This window comes from Heteronotia binoei, chromosome 14 (assembly GCF_032191835.1).
Source record: "Heteronotia binoei isolate CCM8104 ecotype False Entrance Well chromosome 14, APGP_CSIRO_Hbin_v1, whole genome shotgun sequence".
Lineage (NCBI taxonomy): Eukaryota > Metazoa > Chordata > Lepidosauria > Squamata > Gekkonidae > Heteronotia > Heteronotia binoei.
Genome location: NC_083236.1, coordinates 32,616,867 through 32,638,021, shown reverse-complemented (window position 1 = coordinate 32,638,021; position 21,155 = coordinate 32,616,867). Strand labels below are relative to the sequence as shown.

The 21,155-nt window shown below is 43.0% G+C and overlaps 1 protein-coding gene across 1 annotated transcript in view; it reads left to right on the top strand.

Moving 5' to 3' along the window:
• The window catches only part of RSPRY1 (ring finger and SPRY domain containing 1), a 41,514-nt gene that overhangs the window by 16,668 nt on the left and 3,691 nt on the right, over positions 1-21,155 (top strand). The window contains exons 3-13 of the mRNA XM_060253901.1: positions 4,303-4,355; positions 5,854-5,966; positions 8,518-8,644; positions 9,404-9,462; positions 10,992-11,058; positions 11,934-12,065; positions 14,481-14,596; positions 15,582-15,725; positions 17,826-17,937; positions 19,990-20,092; positions 20,979-21,131. Of these exons, the coding sequence (XP_060109884.1) occupies positions 4,303-4,355; positions 5,854-5,966; positions 8,518-8,644; positions 9,404-9,462; positions 10,992-11,058; positions 11,934-12,065; positions 14,481-14,596; positions 15,582-15,725; positions 17,826-17,937; positions 19,990-20,092; positions 20,979-21,131 (1,179 nt within the window). The remainder of the gene's footprint in view (positions 1-4,302; positions 4,356-5,853; positions 5,967-8,517; positions 8,645-9,403; positions 9,463-10,991; positions 11,059-11,933; positions 12,066-14,480; positions 14,597-15,581; positions 15,726-17,825; positions 17,938-19,989; positions 20,093-20,978; positions 21,132-21,155) is intronic.

Sequence of the window (21,155 nt, the reverse complement as noted above, 5' to 3'; positions counted from 1 at the left end):
GGTTTAATAAAAGTGCTTGCTGCAAGGAGGGGAGGGTCTCTTGATGCTGGGCCTTGGAAGAGGACAGACAGCAGCCATCCTGAACATTCAGCTAGACCTGACTAGAAAGAAACCTGAACCAATGAGACATCCTTAGAAGATTTCATAACTTACTAAGCTTGGAATTGCCTGCTCTACTTCAGCATTTAAGTAGAGTATGTTCTAGAACCAAGGGAAGAAGGATGCGATCATGACCAACTTTTCTTTGTTCTTCTGGTTGCTGATGTAAAAAGTACACTTGTAACTTTTCCCCCTTTTTAATAAACATTTTTATATTTTGAATGCTGGCAGTAAATCCCTGTGCCACATAGTCCCCCAACTAGACCATGCTACTTTAAAGGAGGTGTCCCAGGAAGGGGGAAGGCAAGCAGTCAAGGCACTCATTGCCAATCCTTCACTTGAAAGTAGTGAAATAGCTCCCTACAGGAAGTGGTGCAAGCCAAGGAGTGGAGCCAGCAGAACAGGGTCTGTGAGTCAAAGTGGGCCTGTTTGTCACACCTCCACACAGCTCAAAGCAGTGTTTATGGGAATTATTCCTTTGAATCCTCATATGGTAGCCAGCAACTGTTCCAAAATACCTACCCAACTTCATGACTGAGCAGATAGATGAATCCAAGTTCCCCCAGAATCCTGTCACGTTCTCTCTACACTATATCTAATCAAGTTCCATGTGTGAACTACACCAATGGGTACTTTATTTTTCTTCTTATTAAAATATTTATATCCTGCCATTCCTTGTGTCTCAAGACAGCTTACAGATCACAATTTAAAACATGCAGGATAAAACAAAACCCTAAATACCCCCAAAAGGGTATCTGCAGTCAGTACTCCATTAAAAGCCCTGGCAAATAAAATGGCCTTGCAGCACCTCCTACAATTTTTGAGAAACATGCCATCCCCTGAGAGCTGCTTCAACAGTAAAATAGACATGGGCTGTAGCTGGTGCAAGGAGGCTGCTCTTAAGTAAACTGCTAGTAAAAGTACTCCATAAAATTCTCAGCTAGAGAGCAAACTATTAACAAAGGTTAATATTAAATCAGTCATCAAGCAGAGTTGTTATATTGGATGTTCTGGTGTTGGGGGGATGTTGTGCAAGTTAATTGCTATATGTTAAAACATTTTTCTCCATGTGGTCACTTAGATATTTTGTGACTTTGCAGTGTGCTCTTGCTGTATCTTTATCCTCTGTTGTTCAGCATTTCTCAATTTACTGTGTGGCTGCAATATGCAATACTACATTCAGGTTCATGTGGAATACTTAGTGCAACCATTTGTTTCCCTAAGCTGTTAGCTGCAAGAAGTATAGCTTGTAGTCCATAGGGTTGTAAAGAGAAGCTTTGAAATACTGAAAAGGGAAGTCTGGGCCACACTAGGCTGACCCTGGCTCTGTTCCGTCCTTTTCTCATTACCACTGCCTCTGTAACTACTTAGGGTGTAAAGCAGCTGCTCAAGGTGGGCCAGAGCCTCTTTGGTCAAGTGGAGAGTTGGCCTGCTTCATATTGTGAATAACAGCTGTTTTAAAAAGTTGCCCTTAGCTTCAAGAATTATTCCATTTAGAGTATTTTTATTGTTTGTTACTAATAGTCTGCCTTTATCACAGGGGCTCAAGGCAGATTACATATAGTGAGTCAGTATGATCAACAAAATGGGACATTTAGTAATCAGCGGATTAGGATGTTAGAAGTTTGGAACCACCAGAAAGAACTGAAGCATAGCATAAGTATTAATATGGTACATTAAGTGGTACAGAAGTTACATAATTGGATCCTACTTAACAATAAGCTACATGCAGCAGTATAGGCCACAGCCTCAATAATTTATCCAAGTAAGTTTGTAAGGTCTTTTGTACAGTGCAGCCCTAATACCTGTGCAGAAAAGCCCTCTTGAATAGTTCAGTCTTGCAAAGTTTGCAGAAGGCCAGGAGACTGGGAGCTTTCCTTTAACCCCCTTAGGCAGGCCATTCCAGAAGGCAGGAGCCACAACAGAGCAAATACGTGTAGGAGCAGCTGTTGCAGAATCAACAACTGCCCACATATATGCTGTCTCCATTTCTGGAGTTTTTATTATTTCTTTATATAATTTATATCCCGACCTTCCTACCAAAGGCAGGCTCAGGGCGTCTCACAAACCAAAGGTCGACACAGACACATTAGTGTGACCAATACAATAAACAACAAAACATAAAAACAATTTAAAACAATCGCATGTGCTACTATCATAATTTCAGGCAGTGATTTAAATGCTGGTGGTTAGCTATACTCAGAGGTCTCGGGATCGCCATAGCACAGTGAAGTAACCCATTGGTGGTGTTCTTATGGGCCAGTCCCATTGCTGCAGATGTTACCATTCATGTAAATGCCTGGCAGAAGAGTGCCATTTTGCAGGCCCTGTGGAACTGTAAGAGCTCTCGCAGGGCCCTAACCTTCTCCAGCAACTCATTCCACCAGCTAGGGGCAGCAACAGAAAAGGCCCTGGCTCTCGTTGTTTTGAGCTTCACTTCTCTGATGCTGGGAACTGTCAACAGGTTTTGAGATCCGGACCGAAGCGCTCGTTGGGGCATGTGCAGGGAAAGGCGGTCCCTAAGGTATGCAGGGCCATGGCCATATAGGGCTTTAAAGGTGGTAACCAGCATCTTGAAACGAATCCGGTACATTATAAGTAGCCAGTGCAGTGGTTTCAGCACAGGCTGAATGTGTTCCCATAAAGGAACTCCCATAAGCACCCTTCTGCACTAGCTGGAGTCACCAGATTTGGGACCAGGGCAGCCCCATGTAGAGAGCATTACAGTAATCCAGTCTCGAGGTGACCGTAGCATGGATCACTGTTGCCAAGTCATCGCATTCGAGAAAGGGGATCAACTGCCTTGCCATCTGCAGATGGTAAAAGGCTGACCTGGCAGCTACTTAGGCCTCCATTGTTAAAGAAGGATCCAAGAGCACCCCTAAGTTTTTAACCTTGGGTGCCAGTGTGAGCTGTGCTCCATCGTAGGTTGGTAAACGGACCTTTGGTCCCGAACCGTGGTGACTCAGATACAGGACATCTGTCTTTGTCGGATTTAATTTCAGTCAACTCAGCCTGAGCCACCCCGCCACAGCTTGCAATGCTGCGGTCAGATCTTCTAGGGTGGAGTCAGATTGGCCGCCCATCAGCAGATAGAGCTGAATGTCATCTGTGTACTGGGCAGTCTGGGCGAGGGGGCACATGTAGATGTTGAATAACATCGGAGAAAGTACTGCTCCCTGTGGCACACCACAAATAAGTGGGTGTCGTTGGGATAGTTCGTCTCCTAGCACCACCCTCTGTCCCCGACCCTGGTGAAAGGAGGAGAGCCACTTCAAGGCCAACCCCTGGATCCCAGCGTTGGCGAGGCGACAGGTCAGTAGCTGATGGTCGACCATGTTGAACGCTGCTGACAGGTCTAACGGCATCAGCACTGCTGAGCCACCTCTATCCAGATGCCTCTGGGGGTCATCTATGAGGGCAACCAGAACCGTCTCCGTCCCGTGACCCAGATGAAAACTGGATTGATGTGGGTTAAGTATGGTGTGGATTACTATAACTTTTTTTATACCACGTTTGATGTTCGGCAGCTAGACTTGGACCAAGTTATAATACAATTTTTGGTATTTGCCTTGAACAGTAGACTGTTCTCCTTTCCTCTCCTGTTCTGTTGATGATGTTACTTAATACATTTTCAGACTTTAGGCTTAGCCCCTCTTTGCCTTTATCTTTCATGCAAGCACAGTCATATTACACTGTTTCTCAAGCTGAAAAAAAATTAGTGCCTCTGGCACCTGAACCTTATTTGGTGTATAATGCTGATTGTGGCTGTAATCTAGAGAACTGCCACTATGTGCAACAAGAGGTTTTGCAAAATGTCAGGTTCTTTGGTTTCCTTTTTTCTTCAGCAGACTGTGCACTGCCACGAAAGCTATTGTAATTTCCGCAGTGTCCAAAATGCTATTTGTATCTTGTCCAAAGGGTGACGGACAAATCTTTCAGGCACATATTTGCTTGGTGAGTCCCTGGAATGCATTTTAGGGGATTTCTGTTTTGCTGGGGTTTGGTGGGACAAATATAGTTAACTCTCTGGACTGTTTCCAGTGACCATATTCCATTTGATCCCACCAGAGCTTCTGTTTGGTCTGCCCAGGACAATGACTCTTCCCCACTGTAGATGCAGGTCTTGGAAAGCCTCTGTGTCTGCATCATTCTCTGCTTAATTCTGACAGGTGTGTATTAACAACCTTTTTTTTCCCCCAGTGACCAGGAACCTCCTTTTTCGATGATGACTTTGCACGAAATGGCTGAAACAGGTATTTCTTCCGTTCGCAGTCTGATGAAAAAAAATCACTTGGCTCTGAAAAGAAGCTTAACGTTTGTACTGCGTATTTCTTTCCAGGGGCTCATTCCAATTGCCAGTCTTTACTCAGATAACTCCACTACTTGACAGTAAGCTCAGTAAAATTTCAATTAGTTTAATATGTAGACCTGTCAGATATGACTAAATTTATGAGGTATGTAGTTGCAAAATCAGCCCTGCCAGCTGCCACGAAGCTCAAGATAATGGGCTGATTTGTTTCTTTACAGAGAGCTACTGAACAGGCCTTGGGGGCAGCAAAAACGGAACAGGTGTGCGCTGTGCTTCCCAAGTTAAACAGAAGGCTGTAATTATGGTCAGGAGCTGCAGAGCCAGAAGTGCCCCCGAATGTGTGTTGCTACCTCCAAGTTGCTGTACTTTTGTGCCATTCTGTTGTATGGAGTAGCTGCAGAAGTCTGAATCTCTGTGCTTTGGGATTGTTCAGCACTGCCTTGTGAATCTTTTTATCAGTGCATTTTAAAAATGTACCTTGAGAACTGTGGGTGGCTTTTTAAAAATAGTTAAAGATGTACCAGTTTCATGTTTGCTAAATTTCTAATATCTTTGATATGAAACTGGAGCTTGAATGTTTTTAAAACTATATTCAGTCCTTTGGGATCTTTTTTTGCATTCTAGTAATTCTAAATTGATGCAGTTACTAACATATGGATAAGAAACATCAAGCCAAAAAACCGTCAGAAGTGGCCCTATTTATGTCTCAGTCTGCCTCTGAGTCTCAGCCGTATTTCCTTCATCTTTCCCTTCTTGCAGAGGTTTGGAGGAAGATGTCAAGATAAGAAACAGTGCTGCTTGGAGTGATCAAAATGACTTTCAAGAGCAGAAGCTTTTGAGAGTTCAGATTATCCTATTTGAATATGCATGACTTGCTTTTTTATACATAAATGATGAAAACATGGTAACCAGCTTGCATCTTTCAATCTTTGTCACACTCCAAGTATGTTGAGACCTATTTGTTGAGCCAGCATATCAAAGAGGCACTAAATCTGCTCAGCATTTCTCCTCCTCTTCTCCCCTCCACCAAGATCCGGAAAGCATGAAAACATGTGCTTTTCCTTCCCATGCCCAATGCATGAATTGTATTTGAATGCATGTAAGCAGGAAGCAGTGTATCATTTCTTCTCTCAAAGCCAACGTTTCAGTGGTGAGGGCAGGATTTCAACTCAATACTGCACTTGCTGAGTTAAAAAAAAAATCAATTCAAGTGCAAACTTGTCTTAACAGTACTCCCTGGAGCAATCAATATTTGTGCTTCCTCCAGAGAGCTGCTGCATATCTCAACCAGCAGTTAATGAACTTGGAGGCTATGGCTGAGGTTTGTTATATAGACAAATCTTGAAAAATGCTATTGAAGTCATAATTTTGATAGTTTTTGACATGTAAATGGAGATTAAACTCTATACAATGACAGTTACCTCTCTCTCTTTGGTTGACAGATGAAGGCTGGCTGGAAGTTGTCCAATCCTTAATTAGAGTTATTCCATTAGAAGATCCCCTGGGACCAGCTGTTATAACTTTACTACTGGATGAGTGTCCATTGCCAACAAAAGTGAGTTTAATGCATATGCAATCTTCTGCCTGATTCTAACAGCATGTAGCAAATGCTGCTACAGAGCTAATGCTATTTTTGACAATGTTTATCTTAAGGAATGGGTAATAATGGTATTCAGGTGGATTTGCATCAATTTGTACCCTAGACAAAAGTTGGAAATTTAAGAGCAACTGGCAAAAGTATTGTGAAATGGACAAATAATGAGCCAGTTTGATGTAGTGGTTAAGTGTACAATCTGGGAGAACTGGGTTTGCAGTGTTGGCCTGAGGGCACATAGGCTTCCTGCCCGCCGCTCCTCCGCCAGCCCTTGCAGCGCCACAATGCGGTACCATGCTCCGTCGCCCCCTCACATCACAAGGTTCGGTTCCCCCCCCACCGCAGCCTGCCTTCCCTTCCTCCACAGCGCTACAATGCAGCCGCGCTCCGTCATACCCCCCCCCCCTCAGAAAGTGCTGCGCTGAGGCTGAGCCCAAGCCCTACCGGGTAGGCCCTGAAACCAGAAGTGAGGGGGAGTGAAGCCTTCTCCTGTGTGGGTTTCAAAGCCTCAGATGGTGCGCCAGCTGCATCAAAGCCAGTAGGGCCCAGCCTCAGCACTGTGCATTCGGGGGGGGGGGGGGCGGGCGGAGCGCAGTTGCATTGCAGGGGAGGGAGGGAAGGCGGGGAGGGGGGGCTCTAGGCAGGGGGAGGCAGACAGGCAAACTAGGCAGTTGTTGTGGGCACCAGGAAAGGAGGAGCCCAATTTGGTGCCCCCCTCCTGCTGGCACCCTAGGCAACTGTCTAGTTTGCCTAGTGGGCGAGCCAGCCCTGTGGGTTTGACTCCTCCACATGCATTTGCTGGAGTGACCTTGGGTCAATCATAACTCTCAGAACTGTTCTCTCAAAAGCTGTTTCTGTCAGAGCTCTCTCAGTCCTACCTACCTCACAGGCAATACTTCCTCTAAGCTGTGTAGTCTTGTGAGCAAAAATTCTACTTTGTGAGCTACTGGCATTAAAGTTGTGAGCTACTGAATAAATGCTCTGGGGACATTTTCCCTGAGCTAAGACAAAAATGTGTGATCCGGAGGCTAAAAAACTGTGAACTTAGATCACACTAACTCAGCTTAGAGGGAACAATGCTCGTGTGAGCCAGCTCACAGATTTTTAACCTCCAGCTCACACATTTTTGTCTTAGCTCAGAAACGATGACCCCAGAGCACACTAATTTATGCAGGAGCTCACAACTTTAATGCCAGTAGCTCACAAAGTAGAATTTTTGCTCACAAGACTCTGCAACTTAGAGGGAACGTTGCTCATAGGGTCTGTTGTGGACAGGGAAAGGGAAAGGAAATTGAAAGTCACTCTAAGGTTGTTTTCACACTCACCTTAATCAGCAGCGACGACCCTCTTCACCGCGCAGGATCTGCACGGATTTCGCACTAATTGCCGCGGAGCACCCAGAAGAGCCGGAAAGTCCCGGCGCTTTTGCGGTGCAAACGGAAACCGCCAAAAACCAGTTTCCGTTTGCGCCGCAAAAGCGCTGGGACTTTCCGGCTCTTCTGGGTGCTCCGCGGCAATTAGTGCGAAATCCGCGCAGATCCTGCGCGGTGAAGAGGGTCATCGCTGCTGATTAAGGTGAGTGTGAAAACGACCTAAGACTCCTTCGGGTAGTGAAGGGCAGGGTATAAATCCAATTTCTTCTTTCTTTTTCTTCTTGAAAGGAGCATGTAAGGAGAAATATTACTAGGTTGAGGTATTTTTAAAAATACACTTTTAGAAATCATTTTAAAATAATAAAATCTTTCTAATTCTGGGTTGGTTTGTTTTTATTTTAAGAGGCTCACAGTTGCTTATGACTCAGAATCCACATGTGATTTGCCATTCTGCAGAAACATTGTTCTTACCCGGTTTATACATTTTTGGCCAACAATTTACTTCCATGATAACTGTGCAAAATATAAGACTGTCCAAAGCATGGCCACTGAAATCTGATTTTAAGAAATAATTGTGCAGTGCATAGCCTGATTTGCAGAGTCAATCACAACACCAACCTGGAGTTCTAATATTCCTATCAGATGCTCTTTTCTAGCTAGAAATTCTTGTCATGGTAGTTATGTGTTGCAGGATGGATTTTATTTTTCCTTTAGCTATGATTCTAGGATTAGCTACTGAAATCTAGAAGGAGTGATTTCAGGCTTACAGCTTTATGTTATGTGGTGAGTGATTTTTAACAAACTGACCACTTCGGGCATGATTGCGGTCAATGGTGGACTCCAGGCAGCACGAGGACTCTGAAACATTTCCTGAAGTGCTGCTAGTTCTTACTGTTATGTAGATTGTGAAGGGGTATGTGTTTTAACTGAAGGATTTAAAAACAGATGCAAGAAAGGGAAGTCCACTAAGTTTTTCCATACTTATGATTTCCAAGCACATGTATCAGTGAATAACTTAAACCTTAAGTACCGTGGTGATGCATTCTTAATGATAGTGTGTTGAGCAGAGATGAAAAGAAGGGAGAGTGTCTGTCTGTCGGGCACTTTGTGCTGACTGCATATTAAACTTTACAATTTAGGATGCACTGCAGAAGTTAACAGAAATACTGAATTTAAGTGGAGCTGTAGCTCGCCAGGATGCCTGTCATCCTGCCAAACATCGGAACACAACTGCAGTACTGGGCTGTTTGGCAGAAAAACTTGCAGGTAAGTGATGCTTACTTTTATGCTATGGTGGGGTTTGATAACTTGCTTCCCCTTCCAGCCTCTTTCCAGTCCACATGTTGTGCTGAACAAATATTCTCAACGCAAATCCCAATCATATTTGCTCTGCTAGAGTGCTTAAAGCTTTAATTTTCCAACTGAATGTCTTAAAAGCGCTTAACTTTGGCTGGGCTGGGCTCACAAATATGATAGTCTGCGGTGACTAGAGATATACTTCTAGTGACCAACAGGGAAAGACTCCAGTATATTCTACCATATGAATAACTTCTTTACAGCTGGCAGAAGGGAAGGCAAATGGTGCCTCTCATAGTGACACCAGGCTGTATCATGGTGCCATTTTGGAAGGATCGGTGCTGCCCACAGCTCTCCCCCCTCCTTGAAAGACACCCCTGGCATGTGGGATGCAGTAGCATGCACGTTTGGCCTTGCAAGCTACTAGGGAGTGGGCAAGGGGGGGGATACACTATTACAGGCTGGAGCTGAAAGCAAAATATTGTCACTGCCACTATTCCTGTGGCCTTCTAAGACCCCTAGAAGTATTTGAAAACTGTTACTGTTTTCTGCTTGCTTTTTTAAAATCTAAGTTTAAACTTTCCCAGTTCTTTTTTCTTGCTTGCATAATGGATGTAAAGACAAGATAACAGGGAAGGCAGAGCAGCACACTAATTTTTTTTGAAAGCAACTTTAAAAAAATTATGCAGCAGTTTCGATGCACACATTTCATTTTTAGTTTTCTTGCAGGCCCTGCAAGTATAGGTTTACTCAGCCCAGGAATATTGGAATACTTACTGCAGAGCTTGGTGAGTATCAATTCATATTCTATTTTGTTCCTCTTTAAACGCTAGGTTTTGTGGATGATCATTGTCCATGAACAGGATTTTAATTTAGTTGTTTTTTCTTCTGAGGTGGTGAAATGTGGGTTTGGAAATGTTTGAAAATGGAAAGGGGCTGTAGCTGAGTGGTGTTTTGCATGTAGAAGTCCCCAGCTTTATTCCCTGGCATAATAACATTTGAGATAGCAGGACTGGGAAAGGCCACTGCTTGAGACATCATTCTGCCACTCAGAGTGATGATACTGGGCTAGATGGACTAATAGCCTGACTCAGGATGCTGGCTTCTCTTGTAATGAAAAATCTCATGACCACATCACAGCTTGCCCATAGAAGAGGAAACTGATGTTCATTCAGCCTTCTCTATAAGTGGTTAGCACAGTTTGCCCTACTGTTTGTGCTGTTTTCACTTTATCAAAAAATTCCATATGAAAAAGATGCTTAAATATCAAAATACTTTGAAAATAATTAAACAGGGGAATACAGACAGTCATCATACAGATGAAAAAGAATCATTGGCAGAGCAATCAAAAATTAGATCCTTAAATTTTTTCAGGCACACATCCCTGTGCATATGCTATTGGATATTTAGGCAGAGTTGTAATCTTGAAGCCACCTCTGAAAGAACCCCTTTATGAGCTTTTGCAGTTCTCACCTTCTGAAAATGACAAGACATGAAATCTCCTCTGCTGATCCTTAAGTATGCGGGAAGAATCTTGTCTCCACTCCCCCCCCCCGCCCCTTCTCTTTACAGAACTTCATGAAAACTCCATCCTGTTTATAGCTTGTGGTCCATAGGGTAGGGAATATGTTAAAGGTTCCTTATTTCTGCTTGCATACCAATTCTCTTTTTTTCAGGTTTCATCTTAAGCATAGTTTGTTGTGGCATCCAAATCAGACAATTAAGCGATGTGTTAATTTCTTAAACCATGATGACACTAACCATAACTGATTTGTTATTTGATTTTAACATTGCATCATACTGTCATTAGAGAGAACCCAAAAATGGAAGAAAGCATCTCTATGCAAGCCTGCAGCATTTTTCTTTATCCATTGTAGACTTGAGTTTGTCTCTCTTCATTCATCTTATCTGTTTCCAGATGGTCTCCTTGGCACCTAAAACATGATGCTGATTCCTCCCAGCACAAATGCTGCTCAGCTGTAGTAGCACTGTTGCAAATGGATAGTCTGTATTCTAAATAACTTCTCTGGGTAGAAAGGCATAGGTAGGATGGTATCATTGAACTGCTCTTTTTGCACTGGAGCACCATGAAGAGGGAACATCCTATAACCCAGAAGATGTCATCTTTCTTTCCTCTCTACAATTAGGTACTTGAATATTTAAAAAATAGCCTTGGACCATTCCCTTTATGAACAAAGGAGCGCTTTTTGGCTTAGAGATACAAAGATTTTTCAGTGTGTTGAACAAATGAGCAAAAATGTTGTGTTTCAAAGAAAGATGAGAAGAATCGTGTCCAATAATTCTCTTGTTTGTTTAGGATTTCCAGTCCCATCCCACAGTAATGCTTTTTGCACTAATAGCCCTGGAAAAGTTTGCACAAACCAGTAAGTACATAAGGTTACAATATGCTTTATCGGGTGGGGGGGGGGGGGAATCTTAGTAGATCACATAGGCTGTTTTCCCTTCATTTGTTCCAAGGCACACACCAGTATCCCTTACAGTACTGGTTTGTTCCATTCCCCTCACTTCCCACAGAGCCCCTCCTCTCATTGCCCTTTTGGGCAGGGTAAATTGCTTTCTGTCACTTGCTGTAAAAGCTTATAGCAATCGGTAGGGTGGGGAACAGAAGCTTTTGCATGGAAACGATAGTTAATAGTTTCCTTTTTCACTATTCAAAGAGTACAAAATAGCTGGATGAGACAACAAAAGCAGTAGCAGGAATGGGGCAGAATTATGCTTCTGGGGGGGCATCTTGAGCATTGTTCTGCCTAGAGTCCCAGCATCACGATCAAATATGATGCCTGTTTTTCAGTGAGGAAGCTGGCTATTTGATGCTAAATGGGCAGGAATGGAAAATCACAGAAATGTAGTGAATCCATAGAGCGTGAAGCAACTGCTATTGTTCTGCAGAAATCACTCCATTAAGTAATTTACTTGGACGCTTTGGAACAATGTGACTGGGAGGGATACCACTGTTCTATTATTTCCATTTATTTAAATTATTTGTAGGCTGCACACTTTGCCAGAAGGAGCTCAAGGCAGCTTACAAAGCGCATTAAAAGAGCAATGATGTCTTTGCAACTTACAAAGTTGACATGCCCTCACAAGCTGTCCATGACTAGCTCTGCTGTTGGTTTCAATGTTTGATCTTGTTGGGTTTTGCCTTCTAACACTAAGTTTTCAGAAACCTGGTTCTGTATTCTCTGTCGGCCTTTTGTTCTTCCTGCTGCAACCATCCCTCTTTGTGTTCCAAATCTAGGTGAAAATAAAATCACAGTGTCAGAAACATGCATTAGTGACATGCTTGTCTTATTAGAGAAATGGACAAATCACCCAGACTATTTAAAACGGCAAGTTGGATTCTGTGCCCAGTGGAGTTTGGACAATCTATGTAAGCAAAAATATATTATGGTTTCCAGAATGACCAGTTCCAGGGTCTAAAGTACAATGTAATTTTTAAGTATTTAAGCAAACCTTTCCTGACATAGTGTAGTTTCCAGAACTGGAATGTGTATGCTTGGGGGGGGGGGGCATCCATTCAAGTCCTGTGGCATGTGCAGACAGTTCTGCTGAACTGGAGCCTGGAAGGAACAGAATTCAGAATAGTGGCAAGAGTGGGAAATACCTTAAGGAGGTTTCCCAGAATACGAGTTCTTAAAAGCCCCAAGGCATTTTGACCTAACTTTGCTTCTGAATAGTTCAGTTTTCTTTTGTTCTTCTATATTAGCTTTGACTGGAGACCGGGGCTCCTTTCCCAAATCACTCAGAGGTCATTAGCACAATACGCAACAAAACAGACCACACTGACCACATAAGTGGAAGTTGCAGATGTTATCAGGAGCAGTGCGGAAGCAACAGCAGCACTGTAGTGACTGTGCCATTTTGGGGTAACACACGGAGCAGGGCTATGAGAATATTTTTCTTCATTTACTTGTAGCGAGTTGTTCTTCTGTAACTTTCCTATGGTTCTAAAAATCTAGCTTCTGATAAAGGTCTGGTTGTGGCCAGACTTCTGGCCCTCATAACCAATACACCCTCTAAGCTGTGGAGTCTTGTGGGCAAAAATTCTACTTTGTGAGCTACTGACATTAAAGTTGTTTGCTACTGCATAAACTAGCTTGCTCTGGGGCCATTTATCAGGAGCTAAGACAAAGATGTGTGAGCCAAAGGCTAAACAAACTGTGAGCTAGTTCACATTAACTCGGCTTAGAAGGAACACTGCTTATAAATACCAGCCCTGATAGATGCAACATTGTGTTACAGTGCAGCAGCCTGCTTTGTTATTGGGAATGACGTAAGTGTTGGGGAGCATATTGCGCACCTGGGATGGAAGAGCTGCACAGGCTTCTACTGAGTTTTCAGGTGCAATTTAAAATGTAGGCTTCACCCTGTGCCCAGGCAGTTCAGAACTTGAAAAGGTTATCTCTGGGAGCACTTCCTCCCATATTTCTGTTTTCTGGTGCTTAGTCCTTGGGGGCTCTGCTCTTGAGTGCCAGCATTCTCCAATACTAAGTTGGCTGATTTAAAAAGCCTTCAGAAATAATGGTACTCACCACAGAGAGGCTTGCACAAAACATATTGCACAAAATGAATCTGTTCTGGTGACCTTTCAGTTCTGACTTTTTTCTAGTTGTTATTGAGGTTTTATTGAGATTGAAGTTCATATTTTATTACTTCTGGTCTGATTTTTGACGTGATTCTTACTGTTGAGTTCTGTTGTGAGCTGCTGTGGAGTCTCCTTCGAAGCCTGGTATAAAAAGCAAGTATGTGTGGAAACATACAGACAGCTTCTACTCAACATTAAAGGCATACTTGGGTGAATAAACTTTTAATGTGGAAACAAGTCACTTAGTACAGTTCCCAGTGTCTGTCCATTATCCTTTACACCCTATTGCCTCAGTGCCAGTTATGTGTACAAAATTAAATATGCAAGTGAAATGTCCCCATGTTTGCCTGCTTCATATGATTTATTCTGTATGGGCTTCCAGGTTGCTATAATTAGCATTGTTAATGCCAGATTCCAGACTATTTGGTCAGCATAAGTGTAATAAGTGGTTTGTGAACAAGATTTATCCCATGGGGCTCTTCTGGTCAGCCTCCCTCTATGTCTTTCTCCCATTATCTACTCTTCCAAGATGATCAGGATAAACAACATGGCAAACAAGTTTGGGCTAGTTCAGAAAGAAAGAAAAAAGTGCAGTGCATTGGGTTGAAATTTTTGAGTATCTTCTACTTGGACAAAAATGTTTTGAACCCTGCTGAAACAAGCATTCTTGAGAGCCATACTTAATAAACATTAAGGGTTCCAGAGCACTTAAGTTGAATGTTGTACAAAGGCTAAAAGGAAAATGAGAGCTCTGTGCGTGGGCTCTCAGACTTGAAGGCATTTGACTACTTAACTGGTCAAGAGAGAACTGCCACACTTCTCTTCTAAGTCTGGCAAGCTTACCTGCAGCACACTGGCTAGATGATATTCTTGCAAGGGACATGAGAATCCATTAGGAGTGGTTGTAGCCATCTCTACTAATGGTAGTAACATAAAGGCAGAGGCACACTGCCCCTTCCCTGGAGAGCTGGCCCATCATCAACCTGGCTTTATATGCTAAGCCTGCTCTTTATATGCTAAGCATATGCTAGCACAGATCTGTGGGGAGGGTAGGATGGGGGGGGGGGATGACAGTTTGGGAAAACCTGATAGATGACATTGACGTAAGCATATTCAACTGATTGCCAGATCCATTTTTTGCATTACTGACATTGCTAGAGAGTATATTATGAATCATTTACTATATGTATATCTTCACAGTTTTGAAAGAAGGCAGACAGTTTACATATGAGAAAGTTGACTTGACCAACATTATGGCCATGCTGAATAGTAACGATGTCAGCGAATACCTTAAGATCTCACCGCATGGGCTGGAGGTAGGTCTTTTTATGGCACAGTATCTGTCAAATTTACTTTATTTGTAAAAGCACAGGCAGAACATACTGGAAGCAAATAGGCCCTCCTACAACAAGCAGCAAATATGAGGGTCTGGGTATCAAGTTTCCAGGGATCAACTTGTGCATGTTTGCACATAATACACATGCAGGGTTGCATCCCAGTTTCCACTGTCTCCAGCTAGAAACTCACAGTCCTGTTTTTTAAAAAGCAAAAACAAAGCTGCTATTTTTCACAACATATTTGTTAAATACTCAGCCCTCATCCTTGCAAGTGAACCTCCCATTCAGGAAAACACCCATATCCATTAAAGTACATTAAAGTTCTCTTGCTATTTCTCTGGTTTCCATTAGATGATGCTTTAAACAAAATTGTAGCGATGGATCCATTTACAGTAATCAAGCAGCCAAATCACTCATAAAATGTTGTGATTCATTTTTTTTATTTGCTGTTATTGACAAGGCTGTTTTTTCTAAGCTCTGTGAGAGGATATAATCTAAATTACTGACTGTTCCTTTGCTAGACCGCTTTTATATACCACAAAATTGCCCCCTCTTCAGTTTCTTTTGCCATCTAGAAACAATCAGGCTCTGTTCTTCTGTAAACCTACAAGCCATGCCAAGGCCCATCAACCTTCACCAGCTGGCCTTCTGAGCCTCTGTTTCCTCCCCTCCTCTCCACGTGTTTGTGCTTTACAGTTTGCACCTTTTAAAATTGTGGCTGGTTTTATTACCCTTGTCCCAGTTCTGGTTCTCTGTGTATACTAAAATAAAGAAGCCTGGCGGCTAGAAGTTGGGTTGTTGTGGCTGCCATGAGAAACAGGTATTCGAAACAGATGCCCAGTGACATTATAGCACACAGTGGATGCCCACAGAACGATTCAAGGCATAAAAGATCCTCCTCCTTGCTGTTGCAGGTTTCTTCTTTCAGGGTGGAAGTGGTTTTATTTTTGTCTTCTCTTTACAGGCTCGATGTGACGCCTCCTCTTTTGAAAGCGTTCGATGTACCTTCTGTGTGGATTCTGGAGTTTGGTACTATGAAGTCACAGTCATTACTTCAGGAGTAATGCAGATAGGCTGGGCTACCAAAGATAGCAAATTTCTCAACCACGTAAGTACTCCATACATCCCATCACTAAACCTGAACCACGGCAGTACAGTTTTTATTTTGAAAGTATCTTTTGGACTTTTCCCCATTACATAAGGCATGTCTTTGCTTAGCATTTCTTCTACTCTAGCCTTAAGGATTCCGTACAGCATCATCAAACTAGGGCAAAATAGCAGTGAAACAGAGCCAGCCTGTAAAGTTTACCACAAGCGGGTTTCCAGACAATCAGTGTCCTGCAGATCAATCTGTAGTGATCCTTTTTGCAGAAGCATCCAGCAGCTATTGATGCTCTGGCCAGACTCCTGATATTCACAACCTTTTCTGGTAAAATTCTGAGTAGACTTAAGATCCTTTAATAAAATTCACATACAAAGGCTTTTTAAATAGTGCTATCCAGCTTATCCGTCTTCAGGTATGTATCTGTCCAAAATATGATTGAGGAGAGACCTATTTCTTCGAGCAGATCTTTGTAGTCTTAGGTTAAGCCATAAAAAGTGGTGAAATTTAACTGCATGAGATTAATTCAGGTTTATTTGATAGTGGGTTCTAGGGAGGGTAGACCTGAGCGTCACAGTAAGTAAACAAAAAGGTGATGTGACATCTTGAAGATGATATTGGATTTATATCCCGCCCTATACTCTGAATCTCAGAGCAGTCACAATTTCCTTTACCTTCCCCCTCACAACAGACACCCTGTGAGGTAGGTGGGGCTGAGAGAGCTCTTACAGCAGCTGCCCTTTCAAGGAAAACTCCTGTGAGAGCTATGACTGACCCAAGGCCATTCCAGGAGTTGCAAGTGGAGAGTGGGGGAATCAAACCCAGTTCTCCCAGATAAGAGTCTGTGCACTTAACCACTACACTAAACTGACTCAAAGAAAAACAGTGGATCTACTAGCCTTCAGGATGTCAGAGAAGTCCTTTTCTGTTTCGCTGACTTCAGTTCCAGGATTGCACAAAGCCATGAACCAGATCCAGAGGATTATGGCAAAAGCCACTGTTCATATTTCATGAGTGTATGACAAGCAGGATAATGCTGTAAAGAGAACAAGCAAGGAAGAGATATGAAACCAAACAGGTTTGCTAGCTGGAGGGCAAGAAAGGAACGTCAGCTTGCAAGGTAGTCAGGATTAATTTATGTGTCAGCTTACATTGCACTGTAATTTGGCTCCAGGCAGCCAAACAGAAACCATCAATTTCACACCAAGAAAACTCAAAGGCTTGAGGTGGTGAAGAACAATAGAGGGAGAATGAGAGTACCAGATCAGAGCCAGGAGCTCTGTAGAATGAACAGGCCCTAGTTATGGAAGCCAGAGGCACTGGTTCTTTCTCACACTTCTGCCCTTTATCATCTCAGGATCAGTGAAAGAATTGAAAAATAGTTCTGAAAACACACCTCCAGCAAAGGAAAGAGGGGTACATAGTCCCTCCCACGCGCCCCTTTCTTGGCTGTGGTATATCATGCCTTAAACAGTTTCTGTTGCATTAGACCAGTGATGCTCAGTTACCATCAGCCAAAAGAGCCATTTAGCCATTCCTGGCATGAAGTCCAAGGGAGCCTTGCAGTTTACCTGTTCTTCTGGTGGTGGCAGTTTCTAGGTGGGAACTACCTGCCAACTACAACCTCTATTAGGCGAGGTCCTTGCCCACTTTCCTGGAACTGGAGTCAGGTGCCGCATTGGAGAACAGGGCTCAGAAGAGCCACAGGTGTCATGTCAAAGAGCTGCACGTAATGAGTGATCATCACTGCCATAGGCAACTTTAATTTACACTGTTTTCCGGTTGTGTAATTGTGGTTCTTCTGCATTGTTTATTGGAGGCCCTTGCTGTTTTGTTAAACTTTTTTATATTTTGTAATCCTCCTTCAGTCTAAGTGACAAAGGCGAGCTTTAAATTAAGTAGTTAAGAATACACCATGTGGACAATTCAGTCCCATAGAACAATAATTGGATCGGGATTCTGATCTTATCTTGGACAATTGTTACCTCCGTATATTGATAATCCTCACACAGCTACTGGTACGGGTGACTGCTGATCTGTTATAGATTTCTGCTTGTTCTGTCATGTCAAAGAGCGTTAAATGCACGGTTCTCATTTTCCTTGAAGGAAGGTTACGGTATTGGGGATGATGAGTACTCCTGTGCATATGACGGCTGCCGGCAGCTGATTTGGTATAACGCCAGAAGTAAACCACATTCCCACCCATGCTGGAAGGAAGGTATTTCACCTGTTGTTGTCATAATTGTTGCTGTCTTCTGCCTGTGCTGAGAAATATATTGTCACCTGGTGCTTTGTTAGTTGCTTTGTTTTGTTTGTTACACTTCTTGAAGGTCCAGTTACTCAGATGACAGAATCAAGCTTATCTTGACTTGTGCCACACTGGACTTGGGGTAGGGGGAGGAAGGTAGCAACTTGAAAGGTCCTTCATAGTAGAAACAAACAAGGGGTGGGGGAGAACAATTGGAGAAAGGCTTGAGTGAACTTCAGACACACAGTTTCCCTGCAAGCCGGGGTTTGGGTTTTTTCTGTGGGAGCATGTGGACATGCTGCCACCTGTGGCCAGAAATGGCTTTATTGTTCTGTTGAAGAACCTGGTCCAAAGTAGGAATCCTCCCTTTTGTGCTGGAGGAGGAGGGAAAAACCACAAAGGAAAACATGTAAATTAAAAATGGATAAATAAGAAAAAAAAACTTCACTGGAAAAGCACTTGGACTGTGAAACAGACATCCTAGAGATATCACAGGATCTCTTTCTCCAGGAGATTCTTTACGGTCATTTCCAGATGTTGGCTTTCTGTACATTTGATCCAGTACTTTAGCAGTAAACAAGACACACATCAAGGTTCCCTTGGAATACCAAATACCTTTTTCCTTCCTCCAGGCTTCCCCACTGCTGCTGATGTTGCACAATCAGTCATGCATGTTACACAGTCAGTGTTTAATAACATGCTGGTCCTGCATTTGTACCCACCTCTAGCAACAGCTGCAGAGAAGCAATATCTTTAGGATCACTTTTGGCAACTAAACTGCAGGGCTGAGAAGCACAGCTACATTTGCAGAACATATTTACCTACTTTTATCTATGCACTTACTTTATTTATGCCCTGCCTGTTTCCCCAATGGAGACCTGGAATGGCTTGTATCATTCTCCTCTCCTCCATTGATCTTCACAATAGTCTTGTGAGGTAGGTTAGGCTCAGAAAGGGCATTAATGGCCCCAGGTCATCCAGCAAGCTTCTGTTTATTTTCATTTTATTTTCTTCTATTTATATCCTGCCCTCCCAGCCAAGGTGGGCTTTGGATGGCTTACATATTCAATAAAAGTTACATAAAAACTAGTATTCATTGAATCCAGTAACATGACCTATAGATGCATTAATATAAAACTATAAAAACAATGCTATGGCAGAATGGGGATTCAAATCTGGGTCTCCTACATCCTAGTCTTACACTCTAACCATAACACCACATGTCAGCACATAGCTAAGAAGAAAAGCGAAATTTCCAGCTCTCAAACATAAGCAGTAGCTTCTTAAATACATTGACTTGATCCATGATGCTGAATATAGCCTGGGGGCAGGTTTAATGCTGGCTCCCTGATAGCTATGGCTGTAAGTCAAGAGTCAGCTTTGGGAGCGCTCATGCCCTCTTCCCCTGTGTAAGTTCTTCCTTTCCCATTGTTACATGGTTTACTATTCCATCTTCCCATTCAGTGCCAGCCATGGATTAGCATCGAAGCAGATGAAATTCCAAGCCATGGCTTAAAGCCAACAAGGGAAGGGAGAAGGAGTTTGTGCTGGTGAGAGACTGTATATTACCAAGTCTCGCTTCCAGTTTGCAGTCATTTCAGAGAGCCATTGTTTCCATCTGCAGCAACTTGTGTGTTCCTAGGCTTGGTGTAATGGCTTTGATGAGCAAGGTTACAGAAAGCAACGGTAGGGAAAGAGGAAGAAAGGATAGATGTGTGATTGCCTAGTGGCATGGATTGTTGCCAAGTCATGGCAGCAAGGTGTTGCAGTCTGCTTCACACACCCCAAAAGGGAATGGATTGGAATGCAATACAGATGCAGCTTAGTCAGTGGAGTCCTGACATCACAGTGGGTTGGAACAGCTGGTGGCCCATCCAGTTTAGATTCCAGTTATTGGTATAACAGCCAGACTGGTCTTTAGGCAGTTCTGATTGCAAACAGGCTCTGTGTGTGTGGTAGGGGGTGGTGTTTAATCAGACTTGTAACAGCCATCTTTTTTTTTTGTCTTGTGCTTGGCTAAAGGTGACACAATAGGATTTTTGCTAGATCTACAAGATAAGAAAATGATTTTTTATTTAAATGGAAACCAGCTTCCTGCTGAGAAGCAAGTCTTTTCTTCTGCTGTGTAAGTACATGGTCCCCTTGAGGGCGGTACAAATTTTGCGGTAGATTATAACATTTCATGTTGGTGGTAAGAAGCCCATTTAGTCATCTTGCTTTCCACTTTTGCAAAGATGTACTAACTGCCCTGCTATCACAGCTACAAGAAGCTTGTGCAAGAGCTGTGTATAAATGTTATGCCTTAAGAACCGGTGTGCCTCACCTTGGTTCTATTTCATTTGCAATAGCCTTTTCCATTCTGCTGACCCAGCTCCTACTGCTCTTTGTTCCTTCCCTCCCTCTTGCCAGGTCACAGTCCTTGAAAAATCTTATGTTGGCATACAGTAGATAGAACTGCTGTCTTTCCTCCTTGGGACATATGTGAACAACTTAGAACACTGGATGCATGTTGCCCCCAAATCTCCATTCCATGCCAGTCAGGTGTGCAGGGTGCATTGGGTCATGACTGCCCATGCTTTGTTCTTACTCACGTCACTGCTGTATCAGGAGTGTGGGAAACTACCATTTGCATTATATTTCCGGAACAACTTGGACCTGAGGGGAAGGATTGGAGCCAAGAAGGAAAAGAAAAATAGCACCACATTTCAAGAAGGTGGGCAAGAACAAAGATGGGGCGGTTTCAGGCTCAGGGTTCTAGGGGCCAGAGGAGAGGTCAAAGTCTGGTGGGAAAATGACATTTATACATTAATTTGAACTATCTAGACCCCCCCCCTTAAGACAGGGAAATAACAATAACCACTAGAATTGGCCTATACACTAGAGAATTGCAAGTCACAGGATCTTGGCTACCACACTCTAACATGCTGGCTCATGCTGCTTTTTGTGAAGGGGGCAATTGTGCTTCCGTTCACACTGTTGTTCTCTGACATTGTCATCTGTTTACATTGCAGGTCTGGCTTCTTTGCTGCAGCTAGTTTCATGTCTTACCAACAGTGCGAGTTCAACTTTGGTGCAAAACCTTTCAAATATCCACCGCCCGTTAAATTTAGCACCTTCAATGATTATGCCTTCCTGACAGCAGAAGAGAAAATAATTTTACCAAGGTAGTGTTTTCAACCAGTTGGAGC